This window comes from Colius striatus, chromosome 13, assembly GCF_028858725.1.
Source record: "Colius striatus isolate bColStr4 chromosome 13, bColStr4.1.hap1, whole genome shotgun sequence".
Lineage (NCBI taxonomy): Eukaryota > Metazoa > Chordata > Aves > Coliiformes > Coliidae > Colius > Colius striatus.
This window is the reverse complement of record NC_084771.1, coordinates 831478-856437: the sequence shown is the minus strand read 5'-3', so window position 1 is coordinate 856437 and position 24960 is coordinate 831478. Positions and strand designations below refer to the sequence as shown.

General features: G+C 56.8%; 1 protein-coding gene across 3 annotated transcripts; it reads left to right on the top strand.

Moving 5' to 3' along the window:
- Nucleotides 1–304: 304 nt before the first annotated feature.
- Nucleotides 305–24444, top strand: OCRL (OCRL inositol polyphosphate-5-phosphatase). Of its 3 annotated transcripts, none has more exons than XM_062006441.1 (24): nt 305–343; nt 436–515; nt 833–912; nt 1727–1765; nt 2303–2410; nt 2495–2590; nt 2994–3114; nt 3205–3366; nt 4327–4428; nt 5419–5533; nt 7218–7334; nt 7462–7649; nt 9763–9874; nt 11065–11174; nt 12092–12227; nt 14177–14287; nt 14536–14701; nt 14895–15130; nt 19034–19057; nt 20907–21026; nt 21228–21312; nt 21753–21880; nt 22489–22600; nt 22691–24444. In XM_062006441.1, the coding sequence occupies exons 1-24, from the start codon at nt 311–313 to the stop codon at nt 22813–22815; spliced, it is 2706 nt and encodes a 901-aa protein (XP_061862425.1). In that variant the 5' UTR covers nt 305–310; the 3' UTR covers nt 22816–24444. The 3 variants fall into 3 exon arrangements, with proteins under 3 accessions (XP_061862425.1, XP_061862424.1, XP_061862426.1); XM_062006440.1 differs by having other exon boundaries at nt 2300–2410; XM_062006442.1 differs by lacking the exon at nt 19034–19057 and having other exon boundaries at nt 2300–2410.
- Nucleotides 24445–24960: the final 516 nt, after the last annotated feature.

The window sequence follows — 24960 nt, the reverse complement described above, 5'->3', positions numbered from 1 at the left end:
CTGCCGCCCCGCGCTTCAAACACGGGCCTTTCCCGTCCTGCACCGCGGGATATGCAAATCGGCGCGGCCCGCGGCCAATCAGCGCCGGGGAGGGCGGGGCCTCGCGCAAAGGGTCGGTATGGGCCGGTTTGCGTGACCGGCAGCAGTGTCCGTCCCCCCGCCGGGGCCGTTTTCCCCCCCGATCCCCCGTGTAGCCCCGCCTCGCAGCAGCGCGGCCGCCCGCCGGCAGGGGGCGCTGTGTGGGGCGGCGGGCGCCTCCCTGCGGCGCGCCGGGAGCAGCGCGGAGGCGCCGGGAGCGCGAGGCGCCGCCATGGAGCCGCCCGGCGCGGCCTGCGGCCTGCCCGTATCCACCGGGACGGGACGGGGCGGGGCGGGACGGGGCGGGCGGGGGCGGGCGGGCCGGCCGCGGCTGTGCTTTCCTTAGCTGCGGCGCAGAGCGTGTCCGGCGCCGAGGTGCGGGCGGGGCGGCGGGAGCCGTGCGTGCTCAGCCTGGGCCGGCGGAGCGGCCGCTACGGGTGAGTGCGGGGCTGCGGCGGAGGCCGGGTCCGCTGCGGGGCAAGCCCGGGGCTGGCGCGGCTCGTCCCCGGTGTTGCCGGGCGGGGCTGCCGCCGGCCCGGCTGGGCGCGGGGTCAGGCCGGTGCCGTCCGGCAGCGGCTCGTTTCTCTCGGAGCCCCCGTGTCTGCGGGCCGGTGCCTCGGGGAGCGGGGCCCGGAGCGCGGTGGGGCTGGCGGCCGCGTCCTCCCGCGCTCTGCCCGAGGGCTGGGTTAGCCGCGGTCTGTGTGTGCCCGCGGAGCCGGGTCTGTGTCCTCACCAGCCTCTTTATTGTCTCCAGGGTAATTATCCAGCCCCAGGAGAAGGCAAAGGCAGAGCCGGATTACATCCCCATCAACAGCCACTTTAAATGTGTGCAAGGTACGGGCTGCCCGGGCCGGGCTCTCCCCGGCGTGGCCACCCAGCCACAGCACGATTCCCCCTGAAACTCTCATGGAATCCTGCCCCTTCCTCGAGTGAGAGTGGTCAGCCTCTCCCTGTCATCACTGCGGTGTGAGGAGCTGGATTGGGTGAGATGGGCCTGGCAGCACCCAGAGCCAGCGTGTCCTGCGCTTGTCTGCAGGGGCTGACGTCTGGTGTCTACTGAAGTCTGTGTTCTCCATAATGGCAAGAGATTGGGAGCTTTAGGCTGATTCCTGCATGTTTAGGTCAAAACTTCTATGAGACCTGGAAAGCTGTCAAGTCCAAACAGCCCCCCGTGGAACGGGAGGGAGCTTTTGGCCTTGTGTGAGAAGCACTTCAACATCAGTGTATGTCCCTGGGGCAAATGCTTGTTCAGAAACAAGAGCAGCTTTTCCTGGGTGAGCTTATACCCTCTTGTGTAATTCAGTGTGGCAGGAGTCCATCGCCTTGTGCTGTGCAGACGTGGCTCTGAAGTTCACTTTCAGGTTGGTCTCTTCCCAGAGAAGCTACACTGGTGTGGAACTCAACTACCCTGGTGTACAGAGAGCTCTGAATGTCAGGAATCGCCCTTAGGACACTTTGGTTGTGGGAAATGACTGTCCAGGTCTGTCATTCTCTGTGCCAGATGTCGATTACAGGGCTTTGTTCCTTTGTGAGGAGACTCTTGAGGCCAGCAGCAGGCAGCATGCTTTTTTGAGTACCGAGTTACTGCAGAATTCTGGGTGAACTCCCTTGATCCTGGGTTTATTTGGGGATTTTTCCTCTTTTCCAGAGGCAGAAGAAACTCTCCTGATTGATATAGCTGCAAACAGTAAGTTTGGGTGCTGCAGTCACGCAGCTGAGGCTCCTTTCGGTGCACAGACTGCCCCAAACACACTCTGACTTACATAACCCCCCAGAGTCTTCCTCCATGCTTTGTGTTAGACTTTTCACCAACTTGAGGGGTGGTGTTTCCTGCACTCTGAGCTCCTCTCATCTCCCTTCTGTTTCTTTGGCCTGCACTTGAGTCGAGGTTCCTATCTGCCCTTTTCAACCTTGACAGTGCTCTGTGTAGTCACCAGTTGTGCTTTCCCTCTCAAGAGATTCTTCTCCTACCTTTAGAGCTCTCCTCTGTGAGACTGCAGTAGGGAGAAGCGTTCCTAAAGCCAGGACAACATGGTGGATGGTACCCTTAGTGGGAGAGGGGCTCAGAAGCACAGGGAAACTGACTGAGGTGCACAGTTCCGTGGGAAGCTGGCTTTCAGTGAGGAGCTGAAAGCACACCCAGAGAGCCTGGGCATTGTCAGGGGTTGGTGGCTGTGAAGCAGCCAGGGGTGGCTGTGTGAGGCTGTGTGTGTGCCTGAAGCAGGCTGCAAGGTCAGGATACAAGGTGACAAGACGGCAGATCGGCTCTTTGAAATCCCCGATGAGGAGCGTTGCCTAAGGTTCCTTTCAGAAGTGCAGAGCATACAGGAAGGTAAGCAGAGCTGGAGCTGTGCTGGTGAAATCCTCTGACTGCTGGCACTTTCTGATGAGGCTGAGTGCTTTTTTTTCCTTCCAGCTCACCTGAAGGCTTCTCTTCCTGAAGCCAAGGACTCAGCCAGCTGGCATCAGGTGGAGAAGGGTCTCCCAGGTCTATCTCAGGCCTCTTCGTCAGGTACTGAGCTGCCTTTCACCTGTGTGTGCTCTGTGGTCTGTGCAATAGCGGGCACTCGGGGACAAGGAGCTGGGTCTGACCCTGCACTCGGCCTCTGCCTCATTTCCTCATTTGACATCTTCCTGTCCTGCACAAAAGAAAACATCTCAGTCCCTGTGTTCTGTTGCCTGGGACCATTCATTCCTTCTTGAGTGGTGCCTGGTGCCCTGATGTGTGTATGTGAAGCAGCCTCCTGCCCTGGTCTGTGCTTGCCGCTGCCTCTCATCCCCTGGCTCAGCAGGGTTCATCTATTGCTGTTACCATTTGCTTTCTCACTTTCTGTGGAGTTATTTATTTTCCTCTCCTTGGTCTGCAAAGTTTTGCATTGTTTCTCAGGGTGCTGTGCTTGTTCTTTTCCTTACAGGAGCTCTTGGGTTTGAGGATGATTTCAACACTCTGAGCCTCGAAGAGAAAAGAAACATGCAGAACCACCAGTCAGGGTCTCGCCGGGAGCCCCCACCCCCTCCCGTGCCTCAAAACAGGCAGTAAGCAAGCTAGGGAGCCTGTTCCTTTTTTTCCCCTTCTCTTCCTAGACAGCAGAGTGGGTTTTAATTCTGCTTTTGCTTCCTTCCGAGATTTCACCGAGAGGGAGAAGGCTCATCAAGGGATCAGCCCAAAGTCACCAACACTATGCGCAAAATGTTTTTGCCCAGCACCCCGTCGGGGCAGAGAGAAGGTCTCATCAAGCACCTGCTTGCCAAGAGAGAGAAAGCCTATGTCAACCTTCACAACTTCAGGTTAGAGCTGTGACTGAGGAGCACCCTGGATAGAGACAAAGCTCTTTAATCTCCCCTGTGAACTCAAATCTAGCCCAGGTTGGAAATTGAATCACAGAGTGGTTTGAGCTGACAGAGCCCTTTCAGCCCATGGGGTGCAGCCTCTGTCCCAGCCCCATCACCCACCAGCCCATTGCCCTCAGTGCAACACCCTCCCAGCTCTGAAACCCCTCCAGGGACGGTGACTCCAGCAGCTCCCTGGGCAGCCCCTTCCAATGCCTGACAGCCAAGAGATTCCTCCTCACACCCACCCTCAACCTCCCGGATGCAACTTGAGGCTGTTTCCTCTTGTTCTATTGCTTGTTACCAGGGAGAACAGACTGACCCACTGCAGCTGCCTCACTGTAGCTTCCTTTCAGGTAGCTGTCAAGAGTGAGAAGGTTTCCCTGAGCCTTTTCTCCAGGCTCAACAGCCCCAGATCCCTCAGCCCTTCCTCAGCTGAGACGTGCTCCAAATCTGAGATGTGCATGGCCAGCTTGGGTGGCTGGACAAGGGTCAGTGCTGACTGAATGGCCATAAATGCCCATGTTGCTGCTTCTCCTTTTGCATCTTCTCCCCTGAGTGTGTTACATCTCTCAACTCTCCAGGAAGAGTGAGGCAGTTGGGCAGGAGGGGGGTAAAGGCAGCTGTCCCACTGCCCTGCCTTAGCATCGCCCCACGTGCCGTGATGTGAAAAGAGCCAAATGTTGGCCGGCCCCAGTGAAATGTCTTTAGTTTCATAGTGTTCTGTTGGGTCCCTGAGTGTCACTGAACAGGAGCCAAGCCTCAAGGAGTTTCTGTACCTCCCCTGGCTGGCCTGGCGCCATGCAGGGACAACTCACAGCCTGCCTGCTCTCAGCCTGGACGTGGCTGTGCCATAGAGGCTGGGCTGATGGGGTCATTGCTGGCCTGGCTGGTTGTTCAGCTGTTGTTGTGTTGCAGATTTTTTGTAGGAACATGGAATGTGAATGGGCAGTCTCCAGACAGCAGCCTGGAACCCTGGCTGGTGTGTGACACCGAGCCTCCGGACTTCTACTGCATCGGGTGAGTAGCAGCCACCTCCTGCTTATGTGAGGTGCTGGATTTTGTGTCGCTCTTGCCTGCAGACTGTTGGGCTGGATTTGAGTTCCTGCTGTGCTCTCAGAAGTTCCACAGACATGAGCTGTGTCTCAGAAGAGCTGTCTGAGGGGAAAGCACTGTTGGGATGAGGCAGAGTGTCGGGGTAAAGGAGCCTGGTGTGACATAGAACCATAGAATCACAGAATGGGGGGGTTGGAAGGGATCTTTAGAGCTCATCCAGCCCAACCCACCTGACAAAGCAGCTCCCACCTAGATCAACTCACACAGGAACGTGTCCTGGTGGGTTTGGAGACCTCCAGAGCAGCAGCCTCCACACCCTCCCTGGGCAGCCTGGGCCAGGGCTCCCTCACTGAAACACTCCAACAGTTTCTCCTTATGTTTCAATGGAACTGTTTGTGTTCCAGCTTCATCCCATCACCCCTTGTCCTGTCACTGGATGCAACAGAGAAAAAGTGCTGCCCCAAGCTCCTGACACCCACCAGTGAGAGATTTGGAGCTATGAATGAGCTGCCCCCTCAGTCTCCTCCTCTCCAGGGGCGAGACCTGAACAGCCCCAGGGCCCGCAGCCTTTCCTCAGAAGGAAGATGTTCCAGTCCCCTGAGCATCTTGGTGGCCCTGCACTGGGCTCTCTGCAGCAGTTCCCTGTCCCTCTGCAGCTGGAGAGCCCACAACTGGACACAGTAAATGGGAGATTTTCCTGGAGGCACCTGCAGAGCTGCATGCTCGTCCTCTGCCTACAGTGCTGCTTCTGCAAGAGGTGGCTGCTGGGGGGTGTATTGCAGCAGAGTCCCTGAGGCACTGTGGTGAAATCCTGCTGCTTTATTTAGCAAGTGGGGATAAGGAGCTTTCTCTTCCACAAAGAGCTATTGCTAGAGGTTTCACACTGTCTCTTCCTGTGAAAAGAGGGTGATGTGTCAGACAGGCAGCATGTGCTAAGCTGACTTGGTTTTTCAGCTTCCAGGAGCTGGACCTCAGCACAGAGGCTTTTTTCTACTTTGATTCTGCAAAGGAGCAAGAGTGGCTGGCTGCTGTGGAGAAGTCCCTGCACCCCCAGGCTAAGTATAAGAAAGTGAGCTCTGTTCAGTGTTGTGGGGTCTCATCATAGAGTTGGCATCACTGGAAGGAAAAGAGAAGTGGGCATCCCCTTCCCACAGCTGACAGTGACTGGACACACCAAGGATGTACACTTGGTGTGTGCCTGTGCACATGGCCAGTACACCAGAGTGCATCTGGAGAGTCTGTTCCTGTCCCATAGCTGTAGAAATTGATAAAGATATATATCAAAATAACTTTAAAGTACAAGGCAGGTGTCAGAGAAGTTGTACACTCGATAGAGCCACAGCAGTGGGTTCACATTGCTTGTGTTACCCCCTCACCTTTGTGCTGCAGAAGCAAAGTGTGTCTTAAGCTGGGAAAGTAAATGAATAGCTCTTTTATTTGGTGAAGTAAGTGCTTCACTTGCAGCAGCAGGGCTTTATTCTGGCTGCTTTAGAGCAAGCTGTTGGGTTTTTTATCTCTACTGTATCAAACCTTTCCACTGCAGGTTGTTCCCCTTTCCTCCTTAGCCCATGTGTTCGCTGTCACACCCTTCTTGTCCTGCTTTCTTTGGGTTGAGCTCAGTGGTACATGTTACAGGTAATCCCAGGTGGAGAAGGCAGCACCTTGCTGAACTGAGAGTCATCCAGAGGGAGCCAGGGGTCATCAGCTGACCTGCAGAAAGGCTCACAGCCCCAGCTCTTTGCTTTGCTTGAGTTTTCAGTGAATTTCCCCCACTTTTGTTAAAGGGAGGGAACAGGATGTGTTTGCAGGCAGGGGAAAGTGATTGAAACCATAGATAAGGCTTGTGGTTGCATGCAAAGTCCACTTCTGCAGGGTGGACTGAGTTACTTGGGCTCTTTCAGCTGAATTCTCTTGAATTCAGCTTCTTCCCTCACTGCACAGACTTAATCCCAACACGTGTTCATGTTTCTGTGCCTCTGAAGTGAGTGTGTAGACAGTGACAAGGCCTAATAGTCTTCAGCACAGTCTTTGAAAGCTATGACTCCACTGTTTTGAAGGTACTGGGAGGTACATTGGCTTAGCACATGTAAAAGAGTCCATGGGATCTGCAGCGTGTGCCAGCGCTGTGTGAACACCCCTGGGCTGAGCTCTGCAAGCAGAGCTGAACCCCTGAGCTCCAGAGCCAGACTCTGCAGTACAGAGCAAGTGCTTTCTGCAAAGCAAACAGTTCATGCAGCTGGGAGGGGGCTGCCTTGTGACACCCAGTGTGTCAGGCACATGTGCCTCAAGAAATAAGAACCTTCCTGCAGGTGTCCCTGGCCCTGCTGTGGCTCTCAGTAGGCGCCCACTGCCAGCAGCACCCACAGTCCCAGCTCACCACAGCATGCCTGGCCCCAGCCTTCACCCTCTCCCTCTGCTTGTTTGGCTGATTAGAGCACAGCTTAGTGCAGAAGGCTGAGACAAGCAGGTCTGCTCTAGGTTTTATTACATTTGTGAGCTCTCCAGCCAGCCCTCCTGTTTGTAGGGAAGGAGTGGAGTGGGAATGCAGTGAGCTCAGCACAGTGATGGCCGTGGGGAGAACACACGAGTCCTCCAGGGTCTTGTTTTAGGGCAGGAGGCCCTTTGGGTGGTGGTGCAAGCAGGGATTGAGCACAAAACACGATGAGGAGAGGCAGAGAAGCAGAACATCAGGTTGAGCAGGCACATCAGAACTGCATTCACACTGGGAACTCGGAGTGCTTTTCTTTCTGCAGGTTCAAATGGTCCGTCTGGTTGGGATGATGTTGCTCATATTTGTGAAGAAGGATCAGCTGAGCAATATCAGAGAGATCATGACAGAGTCTGTGGGCACAGGAATCATAGGAAAGATGGTGAGTCACTGCAGACCATTCCTTGCTTCCCTGTATCTGTGCCACAAACGGCCCAGTCTGGTTCTGCTCACCTGTCTGTGCCATCCCCATCTCCTCCCCAATGGCCCCGGGTTCCTGCTCTCCCCAGGGCAACAAGGGAGGCGTGGCTGTGAGGTTTGTGTTCCACAACACGTCCTTCTGCGTCGTCAACTCCCACCTGGCTGCCCACGTGGAGGACTTCGAGCGGCGGAACCAGGACTACAAGGACATCTGCGCTCGGATGAGCTTTGTGACCCCTGATGACAGTCTACCTCAGCTCAACATCATGAAGCACGAGTAAGTTTGGGTTGCTCTGGTCCTTTTTGAGGTGGTGTTGAGTAATCCAGGTCAGAATCACAGCAGCAGGTTTCACACAGGCGAGTTTTCTGGCGTCACGTTGTAGCTTGCATCCAGCAGAGTGTGGGCAGCAGGGCCAGGGAGCTTCTGCTCCCCCTCTGCTCTGCCACAGCTGCTGAGGCCTCAGCTGGAGTCCTGTGCCCAGTTGTGGGCTCCCCAGCTGCAGAGGGACAGGGAACTGCTGCAGAGAGGCCAGTGCAGGGCCACCCAGATGCTCAGGGGACTGGAGCATCTTCCTTGTGAGGAAAGGCTGCAGGCCCTGGGGCTGTTCAGGCTGGAGAAGAGGAGACTGAGGGGGCAGCTCATTCATAGCTCCAAATCTCTCACTGGTGGGTGTCAGGAGCTTGGGGCAGCACTTTCTTTCTGTTGTCTCCAGTGGCAGAACAAGGGGTGATGGGATGAAGCTGCAACACAAACAGTTCCATTGAAACATAAGGGAAAACTGTTTGAGTGTTTCAGTGAGGGGGCCCTGGCCCAGGCTGCCCAGGGAGGGTGTGGAGGCTCTGGAGGTTTCCAGATGCCCCTGGACACATTCCTGTGTGAGCTGATCTAGGTGGGAGCTGTTTTGTCAGGGGGGTTGGGCTGGATGAGCTCTGAAAGTCCCTTCCAACCCCCACCATGCTGTGATTCTATGGTGAATGAAAATGCCAAGGTCTCTGGTGTACTTGAGCTGCTGCAGTCAGGCTGTGTGGTGATGTCCTGGCTGCACCCTGGTGATCTGGGCACCCTGTTTCTGACAGGTTATAGCACTTCCACGTCAGCAGCTCAATGGCTGAATGTGACAGGGCTCAAAGAAACTGAGGGGGTTCTGTGGTGGGAAACATGAGCGTGAGTAGGGGAAGAAAAGGGAGAGCAGGGTGGGGAGAGGCTCTGCTGTTTGGGCTTTTTGAGTAGCAAATGCCTACAATTGCTGTTTCCAGTTTCTTCTAAAATGAGTTGGATGCTATGCAAACAACACTTGATCATTGGCTTGAAGTGACTGTTGTTTTTAAAGGGGTGACAGCAGTGCTGTATCAAACCCAAATGTGCATGCAACCGAGCTTGTAAATGAAACTCTTCTTCAGCCTGGTACAAAGGGTTTCCACTTCTGTGGTTAATATTTAAATCATGTGAAGAGCAGAAATAAAATGTGGAGTGGATTAGTACAGAAAAAGCTTCCAATGGTAGATTATCCTTGATAATCCACTAATGGGAATGTTGAGGTTTGACTGTAAACAGGAAGAGCTTTGTTAGATTTTAACATTTAAATGGAACCTTTATGGAGTTAGGAGCAACTACCACAGTGTTGCTGTAGCTGCTGGTAATGAGAAGGCTGTAGGTCTGTTAGAAAGCCCGGGGAGCTGCAGAGTGAGAGCAGGTGCCCATGAGCTATGGCTGATGGGTAAGACAGGGCTGGGATGTTCTGGAGGTCAGAAACAAAACAGGAACCCAGTCTGCTTTTGCCAGCCCTTCATCCATCAGGATGGGCTAGGTAGCTGATACCATAGTGGCCTGATCTGGTCAAAAGGCAGGTGATGGAAACAAACTGGTAAAACCAGATTGGCCCAGGAGGTGTGAGCAGGCAGGTAGGTGTATGTCAGCTGGCCTGAGTGCTTGACATGCTTAATGAGCTCTGTCATTGCCTTCTGTACACAAGAACGAGCTCTGCCATTGCCCTCTTCTGGACACAGGAGGAGTCTGAATACTGGCTGGATTTAGTGTAGCTCCAGAGGTTGCAATGCCTGACGAGATAACGCTGCTTCCAACTTCATTGGAAAGCCCATGGTGTTTTGGGCACTTTTCAGAACGAGGCAAACTCAAGTATCTCCTGTTGAATTAAGCCTTCAGTCCCATGTGGGATTCCAAAGGAGATGCACTTAGTGCTGCAGTATCTGCTGCCACTAGAAACTTTTGCTGTCAGACTTGATCTTTTGTGTCTCCTTTTGTTATCCTTGTGTCTCAACCTTGATCACCAGCAGCCAACCACCTTATACCCTCCTATGGCCCCCCTTCCCTGCATGGCCTGTGATACTGACTGATGGCTCTTCTTTTCTGTTTTTGTCTTTGTTTTCAGTGTTGTCATCTGGCTAGGAGATTTGAACTACAGACTCTGTCTCCCTGATGCCAGTGAAGTGAAAAGTCTGATCAGTAAGAACGAGCTTCAGAAGTTGCTGACATATGACCAGGTCAGTCACCTCCACTTGGGTTTTCTCCATCCTCATGAAGTCCTCTTGGTTGAAGATGTGCCTGTGCTTGGGGAGAGCTGGGAGACACTGTGGCGAGTTGACAAGTTTCTTGGCTGCCAGGGCTGTCAGGCATTGGAAGGGGCTGCCTAGGGAGCTGCTGGAGTCACTGTCCCTGGAGGGGTTTCAGAGCTGGGTGGCTGTTGCACTGAGGGCAATGGGCTGGTGGGTGATGGGGCTGGGACAGAGGCTGCACTCCATGGGCTGAAAGGGCTCTGTCAGCTGAAACCACTCTGTGATTCTAAGTGTCTGTAGGTGTCAATGCTGGTGATGTCCTGGTGACATCAACCCCCTAAACAAGAGTAGATTGTACATTATACTGGGGTTAACTGGGTGCCTCAGGTGTCTTTGCAGCTCACTGGAAGAGTTCTTGCTTATGTACAAGCCAGAACACAGCAATTTGTAACAGCAGCAAAAGCTGCTGCAGTCAGTGTGCTGGGAGAGGTATTGTGTTGGAGACCAGAGCTTGGATCCAAGGCCAGTTTCACCTGAACCTTCTGCTCTGCTCTTCCCTGCTCAGCATTTCTTTGCAGCACCCTGAACACTGAGGCAGCACCAGATGCCCCTTGAAGGTTGTACCTGTGAAACGTGAACAGCAGTGGTGTGGTGTGAGTTGAGCAGCAGCCCTGATGTATTCTGTTCTGTAGCTCGTTTCTGTGGTGCTGCAGAGCTTTGTGCAGAAAACAGCTGCAGCTTAGATTCTTGTGGGGAAGGCAACTAGGACATTTTTCAGAAGAGGAAGGCAGTGTCAGGTTGTCAGCCACTCCTGGAGCCTTCTGCTAAGACGATTGGCAGTGATGGTGATGCCTAGGCCTCCAAACTACTGAAAGCATTAAGCACGAGCAGAGCAAGGAGTATTTCCCTTAACTACTGTCCTATGCTGTCTGCATGGGGTGGTGAGCAGCACTGCAGCAATTTGTATTCAGTCTGTTTAGAAGTGCTCTAGTGCTGTGCTGAGATTGTGCCTCTGAAGGTGTGAGGACTGAGAGGCACTTTGGGGGACGTCTGATGAATCCCGTGGCCACAGGCTGGAACTGCACAGCCTATGGATCTGCTCTCTGATGCTCTGTGTGTGTTTGGGGAGGGGATGTTGGGTTTGGTTTGGTTTGTAAAGTGCTCTTTTCCTGCTTTAGCTGAATATTCAGCGCACTCAGAAGAAGGCATTTGCAGATTTCACCGAGGGAGAGATTAAGTTCATCCCCACGTATAAATACGACTCTAAAACGGATCGCTGGGACTCCAGGTACATCGGACGTGTTTACCCAGGACACGCAAAGCATGTTCACACAACACTTGGTTTCCTGCTTGCTAGAGCTGGAAATACCTCTCAGTGTTATGGTGGTGGCTGGAGTGCACAGACAAGCTCGTACTCCTTTGTTTCCCCTGCTTTCTGAAATCAGCAGACCCAGATACCTTGATCAGGCACGTGCAGAAGGCCGGTAAAGTGTGAACTCACAGGTAGCCCCTGCACCAGAGGCTTTGTCATGCTACCAGGGACAGGCAAACAGTACAAAAGGAACTGCAGAGATAAGGAAACACTCTCTCTGAGTCATACTGTCCTCTGGCTTGCATACTTGCAGGGGTGGCTGTGCTGCAATGGCAACGGTGCCTCCCACAGACGTTTATACCTCTGCTGCAGGAGCAGGCTCTAAAGGGAGAGCCTATCAAGGAGGAGTTTCAAACCATACAGCAACTGGATTTTCACTCTGCCTGTGTTTGTGAATCAGCCCAGTAGTTAATCTGCAGAAAGATAATCCAGGATGCCGACTTCATAACATGATAGTAACAGCTGAGGAGAGTTTCTGTAGTGGAAACAAGAAGTGGTGGTTGAGATTGCAGAGGGCAGAACGATCCGGCAGCAAAAGCAACTAGTGCAGCCTGGGTCACCACACACATGGCTTCAGGCTGTAGAAACAGTTTTGTTGGAGGTTATTTTGTTTCCTGGTGCTGGAAAGCGTGGGAAATTTAGCTTCAGGATAGGGAAAGGGGAAGAGAGAAGAAATAACACAGTGTCCAAGTTGAGGGAAGCGATGGGATGAGCTCCCTGGCACAGCCCCTGAGGGACGGGAGCGGAGGGAGCTGCCTGGCTCAGGGGAGGAGCAGTGTGGGTGCTCCATGAAGGATTCTTGGCTTTCCCTGGTAACCTGTTTTCCTTTGCAGTGGCAAGTGTCGTGTGCCAGCGTGGTGTGACCGCATCCTTTGGCGAGGGGGCAACATACACCAGCTCCGGTACTGCAGCCACATGGAGCTGAAGACCAGTGACCACAAGCCCGTCAGCGCGCTCTTCCGCATCGCGGTAACTGCTCCTGCGGGCCGTGCCGGGGCAGGGGGGCACGGTGCTGCCACACAGCCCCTCCGCAGCTGAGCGTGCTCAGGGCACCTCTGCTGACGCCATGGTGAGAGGACAGAGTGAGAAGCAGGTGTGCCCATTGTTTGTGCCAGCCTCTGTTCAGCAAAGAGCTCAGCTGAGCTGGGCACGCCAGGTAGCAGTGAGGGCATGGACAGGGTGCACCCTGGGTACATCGGCTGCTCCAGGGGTGCTGCTCAGCTTCTGGGGTACACCCCGGCATATCTAGTGCTACAACAGCTGAGCTACTGGTTTCTCTCTGCAGAAAGCCTGCTGTTGAGCAATGTTGCCATTTCATAGAATCATAGAATGGTGGGGTTGGAAGGGACCTTTAGAGATCATCCAGTCCAACCCCCTTGCAGAAGCAGGGTCACCTAGATCAGGTCACACAGGAACGTGTCCAGGTGGGTCTTGAAGACCTCCAAGGAAAGAGCCTCCACACCCTCCCTGGGCAGCCTGGGCCAGGGCTCCCTCACTCTCACGGTGAAATAGGTTTTTCTTATGTTTAAGTGGAACTGTTTGTGTTGCAGCTTCATCCCATCACCCCTTGTCCTGTTGCTAATTACTATAGAAAAGAGGGATGTCCCAACCTCCTGACACCCACCCTTTAGATATTTATAAATGTTAATAAGATCCCCCCTCAGTCTCCTCTTCTCCAGCCTGAACAGCCCCAGGGCCCGCAGCCTTTCCTCACAAGGAAGATGCTCCAGTCCCCTGAGCATCTGGGTGGCCCTGCACTGGCCTCTCTGCAGCAGTTCCCTGTCCCTCTGCAGCTGGGGAGCCCACAACTGGATACAGGACCCCAGATGAGGCCTCAGCAGATATGGCAGAGTAGAGGGGGAGAGGAACCTCCCTTGACCTGCTGCCCACACTCTGCTGGATGCCCCCAGGCTGCCATTGGCTTCTTGCCCACGAGGCCACGTTGCTGGCTCATATTTAGCTTATTATCAATCAGCACTCCCAGGTCTGTCTCCTGGAGCTGCTCTCCAGCAGGTCACCCCCAGCCTGGCCTGGTGCAGGGGGTTGTTCCTTCCCAGCTGCAGGACTCTGCCCTTGTCCTTGTTGAACCTCAGCAGGTTCCTCTGTGCCCAACTCTCCAGCCGGTTGAGATCCCGCTGAATGGCAGCACAGCCTCTGGGCAATCAGCCAGTGCTCCCAGTTTGGTGCCAGCAGGGAACTCACTGAGGGTCCCTCTGTCCCCTCATCCAGGTGCTTGATGAAGATATTGAACCAGACTGGCCTCAGAACCCATCCCTGTGGAACTCCACTGGCCACAGGCCTCACACTCAACTCTGTGCCACTGATCAGCACCCTCTGGGCTCTGTCATTCAGCAGCTCTCCATCCACCTCACTGTCCTCTCATCCCAGCCACACTGCCTGCGCTTTCTGATGAGGATGTTGTGGGAGACAGTGTCCAAAGCCTTGCTGAAGTCAAGGCAGATGCCATCCGCTGCTCTGCCCTTTGATGGGTTAAGAGAGTGTGTCACTGGTTCACACCTGAATCTCTTTGGTGGCAGCAGATTTTGGGTTCCTAACTTTATAGAGACACTCTGTGTCTGCTTTTGCTACCTCCAGCTCACTAGGTAGCTCGTGTCTCCTTAAGGGAGAGCCTTTCTCCTCTTCCTCTGGAAAATCATGAGCAATGCTGCAGGATGCCAACACTGTCCCACAGAGATGGCCCCCTGTGATCTCCCAGTAGTGCAGTCAGTGGCCAGAAAGACCCCAGTAACATCTGTAGAGGAGGCCCATGTGCAGCTCAGAGGCGCACCCAGGCGTTCTCTCAGCCTTTCAGCTGCACATGCAAGTGCTTAGAGAAATACTTCACTTCTGCACTTCAGCCCTGACCAAGAGTCTCTGTGAAGCTGGTCAGAAACGTTGCTGTTTTCTGGCCTCCCCAGGTGAAGGTTGTGGATGAGCAGAAGTACCGGAAGCTGTTTGAAGACATCGTCCGTCTGATGGACAGGATGGAGAACGACTTTCTGCCGTCGCTGGAGCTGAGCAGGAGAGAAGTGAGGATGGAACCTGACTTGCTGTCCACTCCCCAGACACAGCAGCCTTAGGAACGCCAGAACTGCTTTTAAAGACTTTTGATTCAGTAGACTGGGCTGTAGGTTATGATCAGGAGTGGGGGTTAGGCTTGGCTTGGCTTCGCTTCTTGGTCTCCTGTGAGGAGTTGTGCACTGTGTGGGCACACGGTGCTACCTGTGAGTCCCCTCCTGGCTGCTGACAGGGGCTGTGTTCTCTCTTCGCTCTGCAGTTTGAGTTTGAGAACGTGAAGTTCCGCCAGCTGCAGAAGCAGAAGTTCCAGATCACCAATAACGGGCAGGTCACCTGTCACTTCTCCTTCATCCCGAAGCTCAACGACACCCACTACTGTAAGCCGTGGCTTCGGGCTGAGCCTTGTGAAGGTTACTTGGAGCCAGGTGAGTTTTCCCACCAGTCTCCACGGTGTGCACTGGTGCAGACTGTCCACCCAGTCTCCTTTCAGTCCTTCCCACCTTTCCCATGTCTCACCTTTCTTGCCATCGTCCCCATCTGTTTGTCCTCTCGGCTTTGTCCCCACCGCTGTGTGTTTGTGAGTGTCTGTGTGTTCCTGAGAGCTCCTGTCTGTTGCAGATGAGAGCACAGACATCTCCCTGGATGTGTATGTCAGTAAGGACTCAGTAACCCTCCTCAACTCTGGTGAGGACAAAATTGAGGATATCCTTGTCCTTCACTTGGACCGGGGGAAGGATTATTTCCTCACCATCAGTGGGACCTACCTGCCCAGCTGCTTTGGCACCTCCCTGGAAGCCTTGTGCCGAATGAAACGACCAATCCGAGAAGTTCCAGTCACCAAACTCATTGACCTGGTGAGTAGCAGTGTTCTGGAGCAAATCTGAACATATTCCCTTCTCCTAAAAGCAGGAGTAAATGCCTTCAACCTGGGTCAGCTGATCGGGCTCCCAGCTGATTGACATTTTCCAGAGCTTGAGGTGCTCTTTTGTTATGTCCCTCCACCACAACCAATGGCTTTTGGCAGACTCTACTTCATCCCCTGTTTTCTGAGTGGGTTCTAAATATGGTTTGGTGGGAGAGGAAAGCAATCCCAGCACCTTGCCGTTTGTGTTTGTGCCGTGCTGGTGCTGGGAGGCTCAGCTGGGTGGCACTGCTGTGCCGTGAGAGGCGGGACTGAGAGCAGAGCCTCCCCTCCCCTCCGAGGTGCCTGGGCTGCCCGTGCACTGACCTGGGCTCCAGGATCCTTTTCCTTCCAGATGCTTGTGGCATTTGCAGTGCTCAGGGGAAGGAGGGAAGGAGGACAGAAGCAGGAGGGCCAAAGCAAGGATTTGGGTGCTGTTGGGTGTGCTGCTGAGCCCAGCTCAGCGGATGGCCTGCCCAGTAACCTCTCTGGCCACTTCCTCTCATCCTGACCGCAGGGAGCAAGTTCTTCTGCAGGGCACAGACAACTGTTCCTCTCCCTAAGCTCCACTGGCCCAAGTGGCATCTTCTGAAGCCACTTGGGAGGGGGTGCAATTGTGCCCTAGTCACCTTTTGTGTTTTTGGTGTCTCGTGGCTGTTTCTGAGATTAAGCCCCATTTTGGGGCTCAGTTTTTGTTTCCAGCCCGTGTGCTTTCCTCTCTTCTGGTGTCCTTTCCTAGCTGTGCTTCAGTGAGCTTCAGCTCCTGATTTTTGGACTCTTTACCCATTCTAGCCAGGGAAGCCATTTCTTTTTTGTTCACCTCAAAGGTAAGTCCAGTTATTTTAGTCTCTCTGACAAGTGACACCCTTCCACTTTCTCATATCCTTACATGCATTGTTTTGTCCAGTGAGCTGCTGCTTCTTCACATCTGTAGATCTGGCAGCTTCCACTCCCATCAGCTTGCACTCCTATCTCATCCCCTCAGCTGTTGCACCATGTCTCTTGCTGCCTCTTCCAGCTACCACTTTGTGTTGTAGGTATCTGCTTTTCTCACAGGCCCAACATTCAGGAAGGCTGTTTATTGTACCAGAATCCTGGGGTTGTGGTCACAAGATCAAGCTCAGCAGAGTCTGCGTGGCAAGGGTGCAGCCTCCCTCAGTTCCAGCAGCTGCTCCAGGCCTCAGGCTCCTCACACTTTTCAGGGTCTAAAAGTTAGTCTTGTTCTAGAAATGTGTTGAGCTTGGTCTGGAGCACTCTGTCAGTCTTGATGGCTTTTCCACCTGCTTTTTCCTGCTTCGTGCTCAGCACTGACATCTTGCTCCACAGGTGGGAGCTCAGGCCTACACTCTTAGCTTCAGCCCTCACAGACACACACTATTGCTTTTCTAAGAGGAGTTTGAGGCATTTTCTGCTTCCTTTACCTATAGCTTTCCTTCTTCTGTTATTCGGTGAATCACATTGAAGTGCAGGAGGCAGAATGGTTGGAGAGCACCCAGTCCCAGCAGCAGAGAAACCAGTCCTTTGGGCCCACAGGCTCTGAGGGCTCCAGTGACCCGTGGGAACATGAGGCAGCACCCAGGGATATGCCCAAACAGCCCAAAGAATCATGGAATCACTGAATGGTGGGGTTGGGAGGGACCTTTAGAGCTCATCCAGCCCAACCCCCCTGCCAAAGCAGCTCCCACCTAGATCAGCTCACACAGGAACGTGTCCTGGTGGGTTTGGAGACCTCCAGAGCAGGAGCCTCCACACCCTCCCTGGGCAGCCTGGGCCAGGGCTCCCTCACTGAAACACTCCAACAGGTTTCCCTTATGTTTCAGTGGAACTATTTGTGTTCCAGCTTCATCCCATCACCCCTTGTCCTGTCACTGGATACAACAGAAAGTGCTGCTCCAAGCTCCTGACACCCACCAGTGAGAGATTTGGAGCTATGAATGAGCTGCCCCCTCAGTCTCCTCTTCTCCAGACTGAACAGCCCCAGGTCCAACAGCCTTTCCTCAGAAGGAAGATGCTCCAGTCCCCTGAGCATCTGGGTGGCCCTGCACTGGCCTCTCTGCAGCAGTTCCCTGTCCCTCTGCAGCTGGGGAGCCCACAACTGGGCACAGGACTCCAGCTGAGGCCTCAGCAGCTGTGGCAGAGCAGAGGGGGAGCAGAAGCTCCCTGGCCCTGCTGCCCACACTCTGCTGGATGCCCCCAGGCTGCCATTGGCTTCTTGCCCACGAGGCCACGTTGCTGCTCATGGGCAGTTTCTTATCACCCAGCACTCCCAGGTCTGTCTCCTGGAGCTGATCTCCAGCAGGTCACCCCCAGCCTGGCCTGGTGCAGGGGGTTGTTCCTCCCCAGCTGCAGGACTCTGCCCTTGCCCTTGGTGACCCTCAGCAGGTTCCTCTCTGCCCAGAACACGACATAGTTTCTCACACTGTGAAGCCACTGGAGTTGGAGTTATTTTGGGTCTTTTTTGTTTCAATCATACCTGTGAGTGGAGGAGTTGCCAGGGTCAGGACAGGCTGAGTGCCTTCTGCAGGGGAGGGAGAATGCTGTGGGTGCCCTTGGGTGCAGTGGCTGTGCTGAGCTGCCCTGGGCCAGAGGTTCTATGTTAAGAACCATTTTCCCTCCTGCACTTGTGTGGTGCTGGAGCTCATCATTCACTGCATCAAGGATCTTCCTCAGCCTGGCTAGACTGTGTCTGTGGTCTCCAGCAGTGGGAGACCTGGAGAACGTGGATTTGGAAGGGTCTGAGAGGCAGTTTGATGCAGGAGAACAGAACAGAGGTGGGGGCTTGTTTGGGAATGGCCCTCCTGGGAGGTTGCTGACACTTAAGCGTCTCACCTTTGGGATCTCAGTATTGATATTTCATCCTGGCTTTCCTTGGGGTCCTACTGTGTGCCTTAAAAAGCCTCTTGAAGAATCTCCATCGGGAGCAGGTTGGTCTGATGTGCCAAGCACTCCAGGAGAGCTGAGCAGCAGGGCAAGCAGTCAGGAGGGTGGTAGTGAGGCTGTGGAGATGGCTCACCCAGTCAGGAAACAGGCCCCTGTCCCTTGCAGCATGGCTGCCTGCTGTCCCAAACCTCTGACTGCCATCCACCCCTCAGCCTTGGAAGGAGAGCCTGTGCCAGCTTCCTCTCTGACAGAGGCTCCTACAGCAGCCAGCTCCTGCAGCCACACAGCCAGCTCAGCCCTTCAGTGCATCCTGCTTCCTCCCACCCTCAACATTTGACCCACCAAAGCTCAGCTTGGGCAAACAAACAGCTTCTGTTTGGTCCCAGGGCCATGGCTGACGAGCCAGAGGGACCCCAGGAGCCGCCTGCAACGAGCTCTGCCAGGCTCCTGGCAGCAGGATAATGCTCTTAGGTGGAGAGTGAGCAGCAGCCCAGGGTTTGAATACAAACCCTCGTTTCCATGATTCTCCACAAAGCTGCTTAGGGGGCCTGTCAGCTCCACAGCTGCCACGCACTCAGAGACACAGATTGAGCCTAGTGAACATTGTCTCCATGGCCTGGCTGAAATGGTCCAGGGACAGTTATTTCTGAGAGGACAGATCAGAGAAGGAGAAGCCCTTTGCACACAGCTCTGGTCACCTGAGGCCTGGCTGTGTGCTGGGCAGTGCTGCTGCACGACCCCTCCACCAGGTTTGCAGAAATCCTGGCCAGGTTGTGCATCATGTGAGCAGGATTTTTGCTAATTGGCAGGCAAATCTCTCACCACAGGCTTAGCCTCGGCCCTGTCAGCAAAGTGTGTGGAGGACCTGGCTGTTTGGTGGGTTCCTGTCATGAAAATGAGGTTTCTGCTTAATGGGAGATCACATCCTCTCTCTTAATGATACTTTTTCCTCTTCTCTCTTTCCTGCTGCTCTCAGGGAGAAGACAGCTTCTTAGAGAAGGTAATGCAAGTGGTTTCTGGGCAAGTCTGCTTCTCAATGCCTTGTTTGTAAAGAGTGAGAGTTTCCCCTTGGTTTCCTGCTGAGGAGGGAAGGGAGGTGGGCCAGAGGCAGAGCTTACTGCCACACAAAGCCTCTTAGCGTGGCACAGACCAGAAGGTGCAGAAGCACAGAGTGACCCCACAGCCAAGGTGGGGTGAGCCCAGCTGAGCTGAGCTGCTTAAAAGCTCGCCAAATTTGCTTTGGGAAGGAAAAACCACAACACTCTCTTGGTCCTGTCAGCAATGAGAGATGTTTCCAGAAGAGATTGGCAGCCTTTGACAGGCCTGAGTTGGCTTTAACCACGAGCATAAGGTGGGGTTCACCAGAGCTCTCTCTTCAGACCTGTGGGGAGAGGGCTGGCTGGGAACACTGAAGTCTCACTCTTGTCATGCCCTTATGGTGTCCAGGAGGGCCTGGTGTGGGAGACAGATATTTCTCTGCTTCCTCAGGCAGTGGTTCCCTCGTGGCCACCAGCACCTGAGCAGGATCGCTGCTGCACTCTGCTCTGGGGCCAAGCCAGTCGCATCTCCTCCTCGAAGCAAGAGGAGGTGCTGGGGGTGTGTGGCCACCTTGCTCCTGCCCTCCCTGTGCCAGCCCAGGTCTTTGGTGACCTGAATGGGCTCTGCACATCCATTCCCAGCCAGGTGCTTGTCCCTGCCCTGCCTGTCAGCACAGTGACAGCGGGGGAAACGGGAGAGGGTTTAAACAGGCCGGGCTTAACTCAGTGCTGGAGCAGGTAAAGCCCCCAGGCTCCATCCGAGCAGAGGAGAGCTGAGGAGGTTGGTGCCTGGGCAAGCTGTGCAGCCACAGAGGGGCTGTTGCTTCCTGGGACGAGGCAGGAGAGGGCGCCCGGGCCCCGCTGGGAGCCGCAGCCTTTGCGTCCCGAGCCGCTGCGCTCCCCTCCCCGGGCTCTCCACAGCCCCCTGGGCCGTGCTGCGGGCGATGCCCGGCGGTGGGGGATGCTGGCAGAGAGCCCTGAGCTCTCAGAGGGGCTGCAGCTCTCAGCCTTTCTCCTGGGATGGAACCCTTGATGCTCTGGGCCAACACACCGCTCCGGAGCTTCCCCGTGGGCCCGGCTGAGCAGGGCAGGCAGCTGCTGGCTGCTTTTGGCTTGTGTCCTTCCTTCCTACTGCTGGTCTTGGGTTGTGTTCCTGCTTGTGTCAGTCTCTTCTGGGTGCTTCTGCTGAAGGGGCTTCAGGGCAGCAGTGTGGGGCTTCCTGCCCAGGAGCACACGGGACAGAGGCAGTTGTGAAGTGAGAGTAAAGCCAAGCAAACAGTGCAGGTACCGTGTCAGGTCGGTGTGGGTCCTGCTAAGGATTGCTGTGATGGAGGTTTTTGAGCCATTGAGCTCATCAGCTGCTCCCCACGAGCAAGTGGGAAAACGTGATAGTGGTGTCAGGGCAGAGGGAAGAAACTTTACACCCCTTGCAGCTTCAGAGGTGGTCAGAGCCCGGGGCAGCGGGGAGAGGCCCAGCCCTGGCTCTGCGTGCCGACAGGGGCTGGGAGCGTGCCGGGGGCAGCTCTGGAGGCCAGGCCAGCAGGAGGGTCTGTCAGGCTCCAGGCTGGGAGCTGTGGCTCAGCCAGCCAGGGCCCTGTGCTGGGGGAGCTGGGCTGGCCTGGGAGCTGCTCCGAGCCATGCCCGGGGCTGCGGGGGTCCCGCCGGCACAGGGGAGGGAGGGAGCGGGGCTGGGGGCTGTGCTGGGACAGCGGGTGCTGGCTGCTGCTGCTTCCCCTCCCCAGCCTTTCTGTGCCAGGGCCCTTCCAGAGAGGCTGAGCTTTCCCTGAGCCCCTGTGTGCTCTGTGCCCCCAGGAGAAATCCATCCTGCAGATGGGCTCCCTGGACAGCGAGGAGGCGAGCGGGGCGCCACTGCAGGTGCCAAAGGAGATCTGGCTCTTGGTGGACCACTTGTTCAAGCATGCCTGCCATCAGGTGAGGGAGAGGACCTCTGCCTGGCTGGAGAGCTCGGGGACCTCAGTGGCACCTGGAGACAACTCCAGTTTGGCATTTACAGGGCTTGTCCCCTATGCTCAAGGCACTGGCTGTGGGTACCACTTTTCACCCCTGTTGTCACTACGGCCCCAGCCTTTGTGAGGAAAGTGACTTTGTCCACCCCTGTGCTGGTTTTGGCAGGAGGACCTGTTCCAGACCCCAGGCATGCAGGAGGAGTTGGAGCAGATCATTGACTGCCTGGACACCAGCATCCCTGAGAAAATCCGTATCCTTCCTGCACCCACCGTCCCCTGGAGCCCGCAGGGCCTTGGCTCTGCCAGGACAGATCCTCTGTCTGGGAAGTCCTTGGGGGGTGGGCTCCCCTCAGGCCCCAGAGGGAAAGCTCTCTTGAAGCTGAACATGCAGCAGCTGCAAGGCCAGAGCTCTGGCTGGTTCTGAGGAGTGAGGAGGGGGGACACTGGGGCAAAGGGAGCAGGGGGACCAGAGGGCTGGCAAATGCAGGGCAGGGCAGATGGAGCAGCGTTTTCTGTGGGTGGAGGACAACAGAGGAGGAGGAGCAGGAGGAGGAGGGCTTTGTTGTCAGGCAAAGAAGCTGCAAGTGCTGTGGGGAGGAAGCAGAGACTGTAACTGGGGAGGAGGAGGAGAGGCAGGGAGCAGCCTGAGGTGGGACGTGCTCAGTGTGGCCCTTGATTCCCACGGGTGCAGCGGGCAGCAACCACTCTGTGGCCGAGGCCCTCCTCATCTTCCTGGAGGCTCTGCCAGAGCCTGTCATCTGCTACGAGCTGTACCAGCGCTGCCTGGACTGGTCCCACAGCAGCCGCCTGTGCCGGCAGGTACGGGGCTGCCCCTGGCCCTGGCAGCTGGGCCTTCAGGGGCAGGGCTGGGAGGCTCTTTGCAGCGGGCAGGATGAGCTGATTACCCTGGCACTGCTTTTGTGCCCCAGGATCGGCACTGCCACATCTCCCATCAGTCCTGGTGGCTTCCAAAGAGGTCCCAAGCGTCACCCTGAGCAGCCCCAGGGAGTGGAGGAGCCACCCCTGGTCCTGAGGGCTGCGGCTGCCTGGGTCTGAGAAGTGGCTGGTGGGGCAGCAAGGCAGCCCAAGCACATCCTTGGGCAGGGAAAGAGGTTTGGGGGCATGTTTTCAGTAGGGTTGTCAGGAACCCTCTCGTCCTGACCCTCGTGCTGCTGCTGTGCAGCTGGGGGGTGAGTGCCGGGGCCCGGCTGGATGCAGCCCCGGGCAGGGGTGGGTTTGGGCTGTGGGGACACAGTGCCATCAGCACTGAGCCGCAGCTGGGGGCTCGTTGCTTTCCTTCTGAGGCTGTGGCTCGTGCCAGCAGCCAGGCTGCAGGCTGGGGGCAGTGGGAGAGGGAGGCCACGCTGCCCGGGCTGCAGCCGTGCGAGCTGCCGGAGCTCAGCTTCCTGTCCCCGTTTCCTCTGCAGGTGATTTCTCAGCTGCCTCGGTGCCACCGCAGCGTGTTTCAGTACCTGATGCTGTTCCTCCGAGAGCTGCTCCGATACTCAGAAGACAACAACGTCAGCGTGGCCATGATCGGTGAGTGCAGCTCTGCTGCCGGAGCAGCCCCTGCCTGGGCCAGCCCAGCTCTCCCTTCCAGGCCCATGACTGGTTTTCCCTCCCCTGCAGCCGCCTTGTTCTCCAGCCTCCTCCTGCGCCCTCCGCCCAACCTGCTGGCCAGGCAGAGCCCGCAGGACCGCCAGCATGCCATCAGCTTCCTCCACAGCTTCCTGCTCGCCGGGGACGAGGAGTGACTCTGACTCCCGAGGGATGCCAAAGCCGGGCCGTGCCTCTGGGCCGCGGGAGGGTGCCAGGCTGGGGCTGCTCCCAGCGCCGTGTTCCCGGGCGGGAGGGACGTGTTCCCCTCCCCTCCCAGCGCCAGGCCCCGCACGCTCCTCGCGCTGCCCCTGCTCCCCGGCAGCGGGGCTGGCTCTGGTGCTCCCCAGCACTGTGCCAGCAGCCCCTTCCTCACGTGGCACTTGCACCAGGCCCCCAGCTCACACTTCTGTCTCCTCACCCCCTTCTACCTGGAGCTGCTGCGGGGACGCTGCCGCTGGGGCTGTGCTGGGCTGTGTTCGCTGGCTGTACTGGTGGGGGCTGGCTGTACTGGTGAAGGCTGGCTGTACTGGGCGGGGTGGCTGTACTGGTGAAGGCTGGCTGTACTGGTGATTGCTGGCTGTACTGCTGAGGGCTGGCTGTACTGGTGAGCACCCTGCACTCTGCCTCGCCTGCTGTTGGGTGTCTGCCTCCCTCTGCCCCACCACCAGCCCCGCTGCCCCATCACTGTGCTATGTATGAATGCTGGACTGTGGCTGACCCAGGAACTCGGGAACTTCAGCCTCTTCCCTTCAGCAGCCCTTTGTCCTCTCTTCTGCCTCGTGGCTGGGAGGCTCTGGCATATGGTCCCTCCTGCACTCCCAGCCCTCAGCTGCTGTTGCCTGGGCCCTGCTCCCCTGTGCCCCAGCTCCCCTCTGGACCAGAGCTGGGGGTTCATGCAGGAGCCCGGGCCAGGCAGGGGCAGGAGCTGCTCTGTGCTCCTCCAGGGCTGTCCCTGGGCACAGCCCCCTGGGGCAGGACACAGTTCCTGTTGCTGTCCACGGGTCATCCCTCAGGAGGGTGGGTACAGACTGGGGGGAAAGGGAGGAAAACAAGCCAGAACTCCCTGTCCAGGTCCCGAGGATCAGCTGGGGGCTGTGCTAGCGAGCTGTAGTGCCAGAGCCACAGACAGGTGTGGCAGGGGTGCCCGTGGGTGTCCACTGAAACACTAAGCAGAGTCCTGCCTGCCCGGGCTGGGGCTGCATGGCCTGGGCAGAGCCAGGGGGGCTGTGGGCCTGGGACCCCTGGCACTGCGCTTGCTGCCAGCCCCTATGGCCCTGCAGCCCCCAGGCTCTGGCTGAGCTGCTGAGGCTCCCCAACCTTCTGGCTCCTGCTTTGGGGTTGGATGGGTTTTTTTTCCTTCTTTTACAGTTTTTAAATGACATAATTTATTGGGAAACTGTTTGTTCCAAATAAAGCTCCGTTGTGCAGGGGGCAGCAGCAGCCTCCTGTCGCTCTGTGTGCTGCCCAGAGCTCTGCCATCCTCCTGCTCCCACCAGCCCCCTCCCTGCGAGGGGCCGGAGCCTTCCACAGCCGGCTCGGGCCCCTGCCAGCACCCTGGCAGCGTGTGGGGCAGAGCCAGGGCATGGCAGCAGCATCCCCGGCTCCTGCCGCTTTAGCTCCCCTGGGGCTGCAGCTCGCAGCCTCCTCACACGCGGGCAGCCACCAGCCCAGCTGGTTGCGCGGGAGGGACGGTGCGGAGCGGGCACGGCCGGGCGCTGGCGCAGCCCTGAGTCCCCCCCCCGGCCCCACAGCAGCAGGGAAGGGCCAACGTGTCCTGCCGCAGGAAACAGCCACCGGTGTCATCCCCATCTGCTTCCTGCCGGCTCCTTGGGAGCAGGGCCGGGCCTGGGCAGCTGCTGCAGCCCCGTCACGGACGGACCCTCGGCGCAAGGTGCCGCATTGTTCCTGCCGCATTCCTGCCGCTGCCGCCGGAAATGCCGCAGCAGCGGCCCTGGCAGCTCCCGGGGACAGGGCACAGGGCGGCCCTCAGCCTCAGGGACAGGGCCCAGGGCTGCCCTGCCAGCCCTCAGCCTCGGGGACAGGGCGCAGGGCAGCCCTGCCAGCCCTCAGCCTCGGGGACAGGGCCCAGGGCGGCCCTGCCAGCCCTCAGCCTCGGGGACAGGGCGCAGGGCAGCCCTGCCAGCCCTCAGCCTCGGGGACAGGGTGCAGGGCTGCCCTGCCAGCCCTCAGCCTCGGGGACAGGACCCAGGGCTGCCCTGCCAGCCCTCAGCCTCGGGGACAGGGCGCAGGGCTGCCCTCAGCCTCGGGGACTGTGCCCAGGGCTGCCCTGCCAGCCCTCA

Bases quoted from the DNA above. Each gene is read 5' to 3' on its own strand.
- OCRL (XM_062006440.1), top strand. From the start codon at position 311: ATGGAGCCGCCCGGCGCGGCCTGCGGCCTGCCC. The intron at 5,534-7,217 runs GTGAGCTCTGTT...TTCTTTCTGCAG, and splicing joins CCCAGGCTAAGTATAAGAAA to GTTCAAATGGTCCGTCTGGT. The intron at 14,702-14,894 runs GTGAGTTTTCCC...TGTCTGTTGCAG, and splicing joins TGAAGGTTACTTGGAGCCAG to ATGAGAGCACAGACATCTCC.